We start from the raw sequence: 14,854 nt of genomic DNA, 5'->3' as shown, positions 1-14,854 counted from the left end.
TCAATGCACCTAAGTAACTTGAGCTACTTAAACTATCCACGAAGCACCGAGAGAAAACCGGCAGCGGAGCACCTGTCCCAACAGACACAAAATGTTCATTCAACACACGCAATGGGAGCGAAAGAGGTAGGGCCCGCCTCGCAGCACGCGTAATCCCCAGACGATCGATCTCACACCAGAAACGTCTCGAGCTTCCAATGTCATCAAACCGAGACTGCAGAAAAGCAGACTTCGCAGCGCACAGCTCATTCTTAAACTCCCTACGAAGACGAACATATTTCTCAAAAAAAACACAGCCTTCTCCAGCTTATCAAGCTTACTGCCAAACGACGCAACCATGGCAAACGATTCCTCAAATCTCCCCAAACGGGAATTAATCGCATCCAAAACTGCAGCATGACGGTCGGCCGGAGAACACACCGGGCAAGTCGCGCCCACCGCACGAGCAGCATCCTCATCAGAGTCAAGAACAAGCTTCACCGCCACACAGGAAACATGAAACGCATGCCTGCATTGCGCCGTCGATGCAACACCATCTGCAACTCTATCAATACGAGCAAAACACAAAGCACACAGCGGCCTAGGCATGTCGACAGCAAGCAACCAAAAACAAACAAAACAAGCCAAACAGCTGACCAAACTGCCACACCACTGACCCAGGTCATTAATAACAACAACAACAAAGTAGCCGATAGCAAGCCCACGAACCGTCAAGAGACCGAAACACGGAGATAAAAGTCAAACACTCAAATGGCCACGTATAGAACCTCACACTTTACACTCTCACCGAAGCAATACTGCTTACCGCGAGTAAAGTCAAAATGCAGCAGTGACCAAACCACACTAAAAAGCTGCAGTCCAGCCTACCCAACAGGCTGCACCTCAACACAGGCAACCACTGATCATCAATAAGATCCGCACGTCCCATACGTGCCAACACACATTTAAATAAAATTCACCGTCTTGTCAAGCCAACTGCCACACATCCAATAAACCGTCAAAAACCGTACCGAACTCAACAACACGCAGCACTGCAGAAGTCGAAAAAGAAAATACGAAGTCACACAACTGAAGACACCAACTAAAATAAAAAAGGAACTGCAATAACCACGAGAATAGAATTAAAACTCAGGAGCAGTTATACACAACCAACGATCGGTTCGCGGTCCCGAGAGAGAGAGCTCTGTCGAGCGCAGAGATGTCCGAGCTCTAAGCCGTCGGCTGTCTCGTTAGCCCGAAAATATATGAGTACTTGCTCACTACGTTCCAGCTGCAGCGTTGTGTCGAGCAGAGTCTCGTGACAACGCGCACATTCAGTACGCTGGATACACCGCTTAGCAATTTAGCCAGCGAAGTACTCAATGGCACAAATCTCGAGAGTAAGATAATATACCTATAAGAAGGTATTCCAATCGTGCAATGCATGATGGGAAATGTGTCAAGCGGTCGCGCCGCCACGAGTGTGTCAGGAGTACTAGCACTTAGTCAAAGTACTTTTATGCTAACTCTTATAATAATAATAACAATAATAATGAATAAATAAATAAAAATACATAACCCGCTTTTGAAACCATTATTTTTATTTTTTAATATTATTAATTAATTGTAATTAATAGTTTATAAACCCTGTCTGCGTCAATTTCTTTTGTAAATTTTTTCAGAAGTTAAACCTGATTTTTCCAAATAAAACCAGCACCCATGTAGGCTGACCGCGGGAAACACTTCGCGCAGAGCGCTCATAGCCGCGCGTTCATAATCGCCCATGGCGAAACGTAGACTTTGTTCGATTTCGGGTGCAAGTTCCAATATTTTTCGAAAAACAGCTGTACATAGTGCCCTTGTCTTCGCACTACACAATATGAATACAGCCGCTAGTCCCTGTAAAATGAATTGTATGATCTATAACGTGTTGAACCTTAGACCGGAAGCTTGGATGATTTTTCATTGTCACGTTTGATCGTAAGATCATGATAGAAAATTAACATTTACATAAATTTTCGTATACATACGTATATTGTATGCGTTTGTTAATTCATTATTCAATATTAGAGAATACGTTTCATTGCGAATGAAAGAAATACATACAGTATCCATCACGCGCATATGGATCGTGTACAGTTGGGCGATTGGCGGGCTATTGGGGACAACCTGTAAAATTTATGACGATTAAATTTTATTTGCGATGACGATTCTTCCCAAACCGTGTGACTTATATCATTGCGGTAAATCCTAGAGTTTAGGGAAATTTCGAACGAGGTTTCATAATCTCCGAACGAGTTTACCTTGAACGTTCTGTCCACATAAATTTCCGGTGAATTCCCCAATCATCGCAGCATCTTCTCGCTCGCGAACATCACCGCCACGGATCCATCGGTTGCTTCGATGACTCCTCGATACGATTGTTCAGTTGGCGCGTAATCGATCAATACCGCGCCAAGGTCTCGTAAGGTCGCACGTGTAGCCGGCCTCAATTTTGTGCGAACGCGTTGTATTGCACTTTCTATTACCGCAAACGAAAAATTTATCGCCACTGCAGGATTTCTGTAATCAACGAATTTTTTAGGGTACTTCACAGAGAACTATTGTAATAATTGAATAGTCTTCAATGTCAACTTGAGCAGCTTAATTGGTAGAAAATCAAGTAATGGACAAACCTTCGACACACGTCGTCAAAAATCTCCTTCGGAGGAGCCAAGTCTAACATCTCCTGGCGCATGCGGGCTTCTTCCAAAATATTGCGATTGGGCTGGTGCCCCTCGTGCGGCCGGTAGACCGTTACCACCCCCGCAGCATCTACTCGCGCGGTACCCCGACAACCCGTAGTTTTACGAGTGGCACATCGATATATGTAAGGGGACGTGGTATCAATGTGATAATCGTACCCCTCATGTATGTACCTGACGATGTTTTGGCGAGTTCCAGCTATTTCCTGCATCTGATAACAAACACAGAAAAATTAGATGAAGAACCTTAAGTAAATCATTACGCGATTAGATGGAGAGGGGGGGGGGGGGGGGGGGGGGGTCAAAAGCCGGTCCACTTTGCGTGAAATACCCTATGTTACGGACCAGCTTGCGCTAACCTTAACAATTCTTTTTCTCTTATTTCATATCAATTATTTTCTTATTTCAAATTAATTATTTCATATCATTTCATATGCGGGTCTTACCTCATACCAACTTAGAATCAACACCGTCGCACCTAATGGCCTGGGCATAAACAAATCGGAAAAATACCCAATGTGGTCATAAAGTATTTAGAATATAACAGGCGAGGGATGTTTAGGTTTGGGAGTAGCGGAGGAATCGTATCGATGTGGTCAAGTATATGTGTTGGGTGCTAGGGTAATCTGAGGCCCCACTTCCGATATCAAGTATTGTTGACGATAAAGTCACGTATAGCGATGGTTCCCGGAAAGCAAGAACTTTGCTGAGTAGGAGATCATCAAAAAGAACAGACTAGGTTCGACTTAAGGGTGTCCCAGCGCCGAGCCCGAACTCCGAAATGAGTTTAGAAACGATCGCAGCACACCTGGTGTTCACCACGCCAACCACGTTGATTTCAGAGCAGTCGGTATGCCCAATATTCGGTGGGTAATCGTATCACTGGCGCTCATTCCACTCATATACCTAATATTTTTCGTCATGATTCAAAACTGTATGAAAATACGGAATATCACTTTGTTGAATTTTTGATTTTTAAACTAGTAAAAAATTGTAATGCTACTAATCAATGAATTGTTTGCATTCGACAAATGTTGAGGGTGGTATAATCCAAATTTCTGTATAGCCCATTCTGCCAGCGGGGCAGAATGGGGTAACCGAAACATTTTGAAAAAATTGTTTTTGAAATGATCGAAAAGGCCGTCAAACATCATTCTGGATTCGAAATTTTTTTTTTTCTCACGGTTTCCTCGAGTACCCCATTTTGCCCCGCCTTTCCCTAATTCTCATATTTTCCTCCGATAACACACCTAAATTATGCACCCAACTGAAACTTTCTACTACCATCGGTCGTGTAGGCCCACGTTTTCTATTTCTCTAATTACAATTCGATACCAAAGTCGGCATTCACAGAATATCCTCTCTTCTCATGTTAAAACCCTACATGAACTACATGCTGACGTATCTGCACTAAAAAATTCGAACATTTCAATCACTACGAGCGGCTATGCGTTTAAAAAGTCAGGGTTCTGATACGAAGCAATGATAATTTTATTCGTGGGGAAAAATCGAAGAACACGGTCTTATCAGAACGAGAATTTTTAACTCTGGGAATTTTCTGAGAAATGTCACATGAAATCGCCTAGGATGACAACCTATATGATCGCGAAAAAAATTTCACATCCAGATGAGAGGTATACAGAGATTGAAATAACTCGCACTCTTTTCGTAAGGATGTAATTTGTGTGTGATATTTGTCAGCTTGTGATGAGGTGTTGCGAAAATTGCGTATCAAAGAGCAATTTCATTCTAACAAGTTATGAAAATAGCTCACGCCATGCTGTCACCCGCTTAGCGAGTAATTTCGGGAGTCACAGACATTTAGTGTTCAGTAAGAGGGATTTCCGCTCTTGGTCGATACCATTTGTACGTACATAAAAAATTGTGCTACATTACTGCCCAACTACATTCAAAATGCAACTGCAACGAAAATATAGCTTTCGACTCGTGTTCGAATCAACATGCACAAACCAAAGGAAGAATAAAGCAGGTCAAGTTTCGTCAATGAAGCAAGTAAGGATTTCGACGACATTGATAAGTGAAAAGATAAGTTGAGAAACTCTAAATCAGAGAATTTTGGCAAATAACATTGAATGAACTAATTTATTATGTGCAAATGATAATGTTCAATGGAAACCACGAGAAGGTGGCGGGGTGTGTTCCATCAGGGAGGGGTATAGGGGTATAATAATTTCAAAGATTTGAAAGCTAGCCATAGCAACAGTAGTTAGTGTGTGCGTCACTCTATTGAAATCGTGTAACTACAGAGGCTATTGTTCAAAGCAGTGATAGCCGCTGACGATCTCAATGCTTCCCTATGCGACCTGGACTGCACTCAAGCGATTTAGAATGCAATAGAGCTTGGCGCGGTCAGGCGATTTATATAAACATGAACTTCACATTACACTTTCAACACCTGCACTTTCAGGGCGCGATTTTCAACGCCCGCGTGCAGGTAACGTGAAAAGGAAACATGATGCATGTGATTTATATTACACTTTCAGGGCGCGATTTTCAACGTCCGCGTGCAGGTAGCGTGAAAGGTGACATCATACTCAAATTTAGTGAGAATCAATATCAAAAGACTCTGACTGTCGATTTTTCGCAATCACTTTCGCAACTTTGACTCGCTTTTGCTGAGCCGCAAGCTCCTGCGCCTTGAGTATGTGTTCGGGTTCCCTGATTTCCATTATCCTAAGATAGCAGCTATCGACTATTTCAGGTAACAAACAGGTTTCGTAAAACAGGACCAGGTGAGGTTTCATTTTTTCATCAAAAAATTTATCATCTCTGATGACCTTCACAATTTTGGAGCCTTTGGGCGTCCACAGCATAAACAGACAATAATTTCGTCGAGTTATGTGTACTTGTCCCTGCACCTGATGATAGTATTCGTGTTTTTCGTTTATCTCGGAACACTCGGCTGATTTAAATACCCGACACACGGCACTGATCTTTGCAGCGATCGCTTCGTCTGGAGTAAGATCACGGGCCGAGTACGGACATTTTATCTCGACTATTCCGTCGTCGCCGATAAGGCCGTCAGGTGAAGCACCTAGACCGAGTATTTCCGGGTCCACGAATGAACCACATTTTACCACCTGAACATTTGCTCTGTTTTCCAGTTCGAGGCGTGCGGTTTCTTCGTGATTGCGTCCATATTCCAAAGCGGGAATATTTTGCGAATTATTCGCAAACAATATCGACTGAACAAGCGATCAACAGGATGTTGTCTTTCGCATCAGACATACTTTGCCGAATTTGGACGCAGTGAGCAGCTGTTTTCTCGTGGACAGCCACAGCAGGCTATCTGACTGGTCGACGGTGTTTCTTTCTAAATTCTCCAAATCTCTCTGAAACTCCTTCAACCTCGTCAAATGCCGGTCGAGTTCGGCAGCGTAATCTTCCGGACTCAAACCTGGTTGCTGAGCGCGAGGACCATAGTCTTTGTCGACCGTTTGGCGTCTCGGTGTCCACTGTCGGGGAACGTTGTTCTCTTTGGACTGATCCAATCGAATTTTTCGCAACTTTCCCTTTTTTTCGCTCTTGTTCTCGACTTCAGTTGCTACTTCAGACGCTATCTTATCATTCATGTCTCTGTAGACTGTCAAGACCTTCTTACTATTATATTGCACGGCCGCACCGAGGGCGCGAGCATTGTAAGAGTTTCTTTTACCGTAGTGGATGCGTTTTGCACCAATGAATTTAGCCACTACGCCGTTGAACGATTCCACAGTATTGTTATTCACATTGCGGATCAAGCTCTTGGCGTTGCGGCCAAGGCGAGCCACCGAATCTTCGATTTCTCTCATAAGCCCCAGATTCCTCAGTTGCGGTACAAAGTTCTGCTCATTCGGTTTCGGTCTTCCATCGCAAAAATACGCAATAGACGCGCATCTCGCGTGCTCTCCGAAAACGTGGCTTGGAATATTTGCGATATCCATTCGGAGAAGCCTGATTTTTTCAGAATCCGATACGTCTTGATTTTTTCGGTGCCGTATCGCTGTTCGGATTCCGGCGTTGAACCTCGGTACGCTATTCTTTATAAGGTTGCGTATTGTTCCCGGAACTCCTCTTTTTCTCTCCAAGTCTTTCAGTTTGGTTCCCACGTTTCTTATGAGATGGTTAGCGCATTCAATCTTTTTTACATGCACGCCGTGTGCTCGATACGGCTCATAGTCCGTAATCTTTTTGTAGACGCTACTATCCCCGTCCGCTATTGAAGTGGAGTAGATCAGCCCATGCTGTCCGATGCTGCTTTTGAATCCTTCTAGGATCGCATCGGATTCCATACCAGTTGAACTGTCGTTTCTACCCCAATTTTTATAGCACGTGTGTTCTCTAGGAGCTACGCCCTTCTGAAATGCCGGATCGCAAATCGCGCACGACTTATTACGGGTTCAGACATACAGTACCTTCTGCGTGTGAAGTCCGACGATCGCTTCCAAGCCAGAGGATGAATCGTATTTTCCTAATTTATACGATCTCTTCATCCAACTGTCATCGGTCACCACAGCGATGTGGGGAATGCCGTTGATCACATCGCCCCTTTCGATGGCCAGTCTCCGTTCTTCCTCGCCAGCTTGTTTCATTTCCGACTCCGCGGCTTTGATCAGACCGGCGTGAACGGAATCACGATGCCGTTGAAATGTCGTTTCGGCCATACATTTCAAGTCCATCGCACCTAGCATCTGCTGTAGCTGAGCGTATCCTATTCCAGAACATATACTGCCTAATACAGCCGATTCGTTGATGTCTAAGATGCGGTCACTTTCCGGCTCGCTCGATATTACCTTTTCAAAATGACACATTGAACAGCGGAAGTGCAGCACCGTTTTGAGGCCAGATGATTTACATTCGATGAAACGAAGATTTCGGAACGAACATTCGACTTCCCTGCAATGTTCATCGAACGCATCATGCAGTTCCGTCCACACATGCTCGAAAGAATAAATTCCTCTAGCCGTTGGGACACCATCCTGCAATTCCTCGTCTGACTCACGGTGATTCTCCACCAGGTCGTGTTCTTCGACGAGTCGTTCTTCCTCGACTATGTCGGCAATTTCGTCGTCGAACTCGCCTCCGTCGAGTGGTTGTTCCTTGCTGTGCTGTTCCCTGAGATGGATGTCCGGAAGCACGCAGGTCGACGATTCGGCCGGGTCGAGTTCAACATCGAGTTTCTCGGTCGTGTCTCTGGAAGGCTGTTCGTCCTCGCACCGGCGGACCACTTCGATTGCGGTCAAATCGTACTGATTGCCGTAAGGATCGTCCAGTCTACCAGGTGGGATGTTCTTCATGAGCAGGTCGCAAAGCGATTCCGCATCCGGAAAGTTTGTCAAGCACGCCCTACCATCAGGTGCGACATGTCTTGTCGACCTTCCACTATGGGAATCGAACATCCACACACCATTTTCCGTTCTGAATACGGCCACGGATATCAGATTACTGGTGAGGATTCCCGATTTCCCTTTGGACAAAAACTGCACCAATCGGGTTCTCAAATCCGGAAAGCCATCTTCGGAAAAGTCCTGATGCAAATGTCCACAGAGCCAAAACTCGGAAACCTGTATGAGGCGATCTTCCCCACTTACTTCAATCTCCGTACACAGCTCCGTAGCTGTCAAGAAGTCTGTGTTCCTTTCTTCTGGATTCACATCGTTTCGGGCCTTTGTGCTTTTAGCGTAAAGATCATCTCCGATCGTGAGAACCGCATCCACATCCGCGGAATCCCACAAACGTGAATCTTTTATATTGCACATAGCTAGTGCGGCTGCTGCATTCGCAGTGCATTGTTTCCCCCGAGTGCCTTGCGAAAATCTGAGATCTCCTTGATGAAACGTACCTCTGACGATCTCTCTCTCTTTTCATTCCCGCAGTATCCTCTCTGCGGACGTCCGTTCTTGCTTCTTGACTACTGTCGTCACAGAGCGGCTTGATGGCAACTGCTCCATTGTCCATCTCCAGACCCTGTTGGACCTCACTATGTACCAACTTCGTGGCCTGCCCGTCGACCTCTGTAATTCTTTGCCGTCTGCGGATATTACCCCGATAAGCAAGTTGTCAATTATTTGAGACTCCCCAGTATGAGAAAAACATGGAAAAACTAAGAATATCGTGAACCCCCTTGCCCCAAATGATGAACGTAAGAATTTTTCCAAACTTTCCTCAAGTATTAAAATTGGAATAGAATAAATCAATTAAGTTTTGGATTCAAGTATTAGGGTTTTGGTTCAAACAGAAAATAAAGAATCATTTATGGTCCACGGACTTCGTATTCAAGTCTCCATCATTCATATTTATACAGGGTGTCCAGTTATCTGTTCGAATGGAATTCCATGATAATTCCAGGTTTTCCAGGCAAGTTTTATGATTTTTCCAGGTCGATTATGGTGGACAATGAAGGAAAATACAACAGAAATATCAACAAGAATATAGTTTATTTTTGACTAGAGTACAGCTCAGTATACGTTTAGAATTTTACATTACTTAAATGCAAATAGGAACTTAAAAAAACATTTGTTACTGGAACTTTTGATTTACGATTTCAAACTAAATACTTAAAATTACGATGAAAAGTTTATAGCAATCTTTTGAAAATTATAGCATCGTTAATCTAGTTACATCAATCCAAATCATAGCGTTGATACATAAGTTTAAATTCAAAGCAGAGCTCAGTACTTTACGAATATTACATTTCGTAAAATGATAATGGGAACTCCATAAACATTTGTCATTTGTACTCTAGGTTTAGGTATCTAAAGTTTTACAGTACGATTAAAACAAGGGGAGGCATATTATTTAACGACGCTGCAATTGTGCCATTTCATCTTTTATTTGAGCAGCTTCTTTGCAAGCATTGTCAAATATTTTTCGTTTTTTTGATTCGAGTTCTTTCAATGCTGCTGCAGTTCGTTTTTTTTCATTGTGCAGCTTATTTGCCTCTTCTCGTTCTTTTTTTTCCTTTGAAACTGCCTCTGAATACCAAGCATGTGCATTACGCGCTGCGTGAATCATACTTTTGGTAACAGTCAAATTTTCCAAATCATTACCTTGGGCAACTATGGCATCGTGAATTACTCTTTGCCCAATTAAAGATTTCTCTTTCTGATTTTCTAACAAACATTCACGATTGATGGAAAACCCTCTTTCAAGAGCAGCATTACCGTGCGAAAGAATCATCACTTTTTTGGTGAAATCTCGCAAGTTAGTGTAGCTTTCCGTGCCATGCAGCTCTATCAACCGCATCCAGAAATGATCCAGACGTTCTGTTCGCTTGAACTGTTTGAACTTTTCTTGGACTGTTGGTAAACTAATAATTCGTTTGTACTCTCGATCGATTTTGTTCGCTTGTATGCCTGAAATCCAATTACTTTCCACGAAGATCTCCAAAGCTGTGGATAATCGCTTGCAAGATAAATCATTTTTAATAGCTATAGCTGGGTTAAAACAAGAGATTGCCTTCACTATTGGAAACTTCAGTGGTGATTTTTGCAAAATTTTGGTGACAAATATTCGAAGGCATTTGCGACATTCCTCTCGAAATCGCGAAATATCAACAGGCTTGACAAGTTTCGTATGGCGGAAGGCATCATTCGTCGTATATCCAAGATTTATGTCTTTTGCAAACAGGAGGTTATCAGCTTTTTCTAGATCAATTTTCGTTAGACTGTATGCTTTTAAAACTTCTGGCTTTACAAATCTGGACATAGTTGTCATTAATACAGACGCAACAGCATTGTACAAAAACGGAGCAAGCGGATCATTGGATTGAAACTCTCTCAAAAAAGGTTCGATCTCACTGGCAAAAGATTGAAAGAAGGCCAATTTTACATCTAATAATTTGTCCCCCAATGAATCTGTAACGATTTGATAACTATTGCACTTCGGAACTTTTTTATCTTTATTACACTTTTCGATATACTTTCGTACATGCGGTAAAATAGCACGAGCTCGTTCAACGACAGGAATATTCTCCAACCATCTGATGGCACAGAACTTTTTTGGAAATAATGTAGAACCTGATGCACTGATATAATCAGCTCTACGCGCCGGCACATTTTTGAACAGATTATACAGTGCTCGTAAGAATGGAATGAGGTTCCATTGGGTACTGGTGATACCTGTTTTAAACGCACCATGCAATGTATGCAGTCCACAAGTACCCAAGTCAAGTAACTTTTTATTTCCAGAAATCTCCTTCAATTCGATTTGAAGGTCTTTGACAAATTTTAGATTTACGTTTGGACCATCCATGGAGACTTGTAGTATCTTTTTCAGTAAATCTTTGGGTAAATTATTAGTGAACGCATCCATTAAATCTTGAGCAGTTGTGTGACCCAAAAATAAGGAAGTCAGGTACCGGGTAGAGACTTCATTCTTTTCGACATCCCAAAATCGGATTGCAATATCCATTTGCTCTTTTTCACTAATCTTATTTAAACTCTCATCAAATCCTACAACTAAAATATCACATTTTTTAACAAGACTTTCCAACTGATCTTGAAAATACCGACCTAATCCATACACAATCAGGTACGATGCTTTGGATTTACTGAGTTTTACTTTTTTCACAATTTCGCTATCTGGAAAGATAACTTTAGCCATCGATAAGCCACTTTCTATATCACGCAAAGAACTGTGGCGCATTACCGAGTGTAAGCACCACAGAATTTCTGCTTTCGTTGCAGAATCGTTTACAAGGTAGGTATTCAAATTTAACTTATTGCTAAATCTATTGATGCTGTTGTGAGAACTGGCAGGAGTTATACAATCTGGTGAACGCAGCGCTGAGAATGCCAAAATTGGTGTAGGAGGATCATTTTCGTCGGACTGCTTTGAAGTTGTAGCTTCTGTACTTGAAGTGGTTGATCCATTGTTAGAGATTTTCAGAGCAGTATAAATGGGAAGGGTCGTCTTTTGGTTAATTGCCATCGCTTTATGCTTCTTTCCATCTTTATGGCTAGTTAAAGCACTCTCCCCCATATTGCTGAGGAAGATTGGTACCTTGCACAAAGTGCAAAATGCAGAATACGGATCAGTTGACACTGGTCTCACCCATGACAGAGCATCGTCAAGTATCCAAAGTTTGTTGAAGGAGCACTTATTTACTTTCGGCATTTTCGAAAATCTGTAAAATGAATTAAAACTGAAATTATATTATTATTATTGGTTGATGATAGTAAGCTTAGGGTGGACCAAAAAAAAAAAAACTAATTTTTTTTCCTTAGTTACCATGAAAGTATTTAATTATTTAGGATGACGAAAAAAAAATTCTCTCCAAATTTGAGCTCTTAATATTAATATTATTTTTTTTTTTCGGCCCACCCTATAGTAAGCTCAATATTTCACAGTGCTCTTTTACAATATTTCTATCGATACGTAATATTACACTCGGAATATAATACGCAAATACTTAGTAGCGAAGGTTCTAGGTTATGTCTTCTAGGTTATGTCAACGAATCACTTAAAATAATAATACTTCAGTGCGCACTTGATTCATCAATTATTACTAAATATATTAGCGTAGATACTTACCGGAAATGATGACACTCTTTTTTGATCGAATTTAGGTGAGACCTCACACTTATTGTAGAGTTCACATCGCGAAATTGCTCACAGACACACAGTTGATGCCGCAATATTTATCACGTAGCAAAACAAAGTGAAGTCAGTCACGAGCTGGATACAGGCGCGATAGCCGAAGGCTTCCGAGTATTTCCGAACAATTCCGAGTTACGCCAAGTTCTAAACTCACGCACTAACGCTGACATCTCGAAGAAAAATTCGCGAGAGATTTAAGATTATTTGAAAAATTCCAGAACCGGTATGAAATTCCATGATATTTCCAGGTTTTTTCAAGAGTATGTCAAATTCCATGATATTTCCATGATTCCAGAAATTCCATGATAACTGGACACCCTGTTATAGCTAATCCTATTATTTCGAAAACGTTTTCATTATTTCATAATTTTTTGAATTTTTTTTTGATAGGATTTAAAACATCTCCCGCGTTTTCATTCTCAGCAAAATTAGTAAAATCTTGAACCCATGCCCCCTAATTCAACGGCCTCCCGGTCCATTTTGGTTTCAACCCATCTTCGTTTCTCACTATGGCCGATCCCAAGAGAGCTGACAAAAAATGTTCAGAGTCTTCTGAACACCCGGGTTGTACCGCAGATTCTTGTAAAAAGCCACTCTATTGCATGCAAAATTTGATACTACGTTTATTTGTACACCGTAAACCCATGCATGGATTATGTACTGTATTGCTGATGCACTTTTTACTCTATTTTTCCATTGTTGTGAAGATGTTCATCATAATTCAAATCACGAAATCCAATTTTTGCGAGGTATGTCATTGTCAAAAAAAAAAAATTCTGGCACAATTTTCTCGCCGAGACAAAATTCTGGATACTTTCTAGATCATGAGCCGAAGTTGACACGATTGTTGACAGAATTTGTGTTTCCTTTTATTTATTTCCTCTAACCGTGACTCGGCCTGAATTTGGAAGTTACAAGTTCTGAGGGGGCCATGTCATAGGTATCGGACTATGATGTCACGTAAAATTGCTTGTCTTCAGTTCGACTTTTCAACACAAATTGTACCGATTTCATTTCTCAAAGAAATTCTTTTGGAGCACCCAATTGTTTGAAATCATCTTTCCCGAAATCTCGACACGACACTAAGTACACCATTTTTTCCAATTCTAGAGAAAGTCTCGAGAAATCTTTTCTCCGAGACGTATTTTGGGGGTCGCTTATACCTATGATAGGTGGGATTTTTGCAGATTTTTCGCAGATTTTCTGATATTCACTACATGTGAACATCAATTTTCCGCGATGGTCGCTATTTTTCAAATTGTCGATAAAATTATACAAATATGTTATCACCAATATGGACACTTTAGAGACTCTTTGAATTATGGATCGAATTCGGGTTCTCGAGAGATGTTCCGATTTTCGAATGTTATCGGAAACGCAAATTCCGTCTACGAATGGCAAAAATTTCACACATGATCGGTGAGATCTCAGAATATTCGTATCAGCAACAACACGTTGAAAAATTTACTCATAATTTTCGCAAATGGCGAACCTTGCGGAAAATGGATTTTTTTTATCTGAAATTTCGAACAAGAACTCCAGAAAAACCGGTAAAACCCAGTCAGATTCGCACTACAAAAGTCAGGTTCACGACAAACAAATTGACTCAGTTTCAGAGTGAGATGAGTGAGTGAGTAACATCAGCTATAGATCTTGATATGACCCCCTGAAAACATAACCCAAATCGTTGGTAGAAAAATTTGATACAAATCTCGCAACTCTGCAAAAATCGTAGAAAATTCCACCCATGATTCAAATGGTCTGAAAAATTCTGAATTCGCATAACGATTTCTCGGGAATTTTTCCGAAATTTTCAAAATGGTATACGATGCCGAAATCGAATTGATTTTTTATGTGTAACAAATAACTCTGAAAACTCCGCAAAATCCGATACTCTTGGGTGGGGGGTCCAACTTCACGCAGGCAGCCCCCCCCCCCTCAAATTTCAATGCGCGATAACTTTGAATAAAACGAGGCAAACAGAAAAAAAGATAGGGCAATCATGGGCAATCCGTGTGATTTATTCAAAAAAATTTCTGACGTTTGGGGGGGCTAACTTCACATGGGTCAAGTTGTTCCGTCAGAGGGATCACGGTAAAGTTAACTCGAAGAAAATGCCAAGGGAGCAAAATGTTGCACGAGTTTACACTACAAGGGTTCAAATTTTTTCAGAATTTTCGTGAACAAAAAAAAAATTTATTACCTCTCGAGTCGGAACTATGATGAGCACGAGTGACGTATTTTTCTCAATTCGAAGCAATTGTTATTTCGAAATACCGGAATGGTGTAAGTACGAAAGATTTTCAAGAGCATAAATGTCATCAGAAAAGCATTCTTCGGAATAAAATTTTGTATGAATTGAAAACAAATATGAGCCAAATTCCGCCCATGTTTCTGTGAGTGGGAGGGTGTCTATATTCTCCACAGACTATTTGTGATTTTTTGCTGAATTTCAAATAAGCACCTTTTGTTCGAAAACATTCATAGCTCCGGAGGTGATGATTTGAAAACTCAGCACAAAAAATTCGGAG

The 14,854-nt window shown here is 41.5% G+C and overlaps 2 protein-coding genes across 2 annotated transcripts; both read right to left on the bottom strand.

Moving 5' to 3' along the window:
* Positions 1 to 1,525: 1,525 nt before the first annotated feature.
* On the bottom strand, positions 1,526 to 3,532 carry LOC125501502. The gene is made up of 5 exons (XM_048657702.1): positions 3,170 to 3,532; positions 2,655 to 2,935; positions 2,283 to 2,541; positions 2,086 to 2,148; positions 1,526 to 1,878 (listed from the first exon to the last, which is right to left on the bottom strand). Exons 1-3 carry the CDS (start codon positions 3,215 to 3,217, stop codon positions 2,325 to 2,327), a joined length of 546 nt encoding a protein of 181 aa, XP_048513659.1. The 5' UTR covers positions 3,218 to 3,532; the 3' UTR covers positions 1,526 to 1,878; positions 2,086 to 2,148; positions 2,283 to 2,324.
* A 5,558-nt stretch (positions 3,533 to 9,090) lies between these two features.
* On the bottom strand, positions 9,091 to 14,004 carry LOC125501482. Its single transcript, XM_048657615.1, has 2 exons — positions 12,258 to 14,004; positions 9,091 to 11,850 (listed from the first exon to the last, which is right to left on the bottom strand). The coding sequence occupies exon 2, from the start codon at positions 11,838 to 11,840 to the stop codon at positions 9,522 to 9,524; it is 2,319 nt and encodes a 772-aa protein (XP_048513572.1). The 5' UTR covers positions 11,841 to 11,850; positions 12,258 to 14,004; the 3' UTR covers positions 9,091 to 9,521.
* Positions 14,005 to 14,854: the final 850 nt, after the last annotated feature.

The sequence above is a fragment of the Athalia rosae genome, chromosome 6, assembly GCF_917208135.1.
Source record: "Athalia rosae chromosome 6, iyAthRosa1.1, whole genome shotgun sequence".
NCBI lineage: Eukaryota > Metazoa > Arthropoda > Insecta > Hymenoptera > Athaliidae > Athalia > Athalia rosae.
Note: the sequence above shows the minus strand (reverse complement) of the source record. Positions and strands in the feature narration are given on the sequence as shown.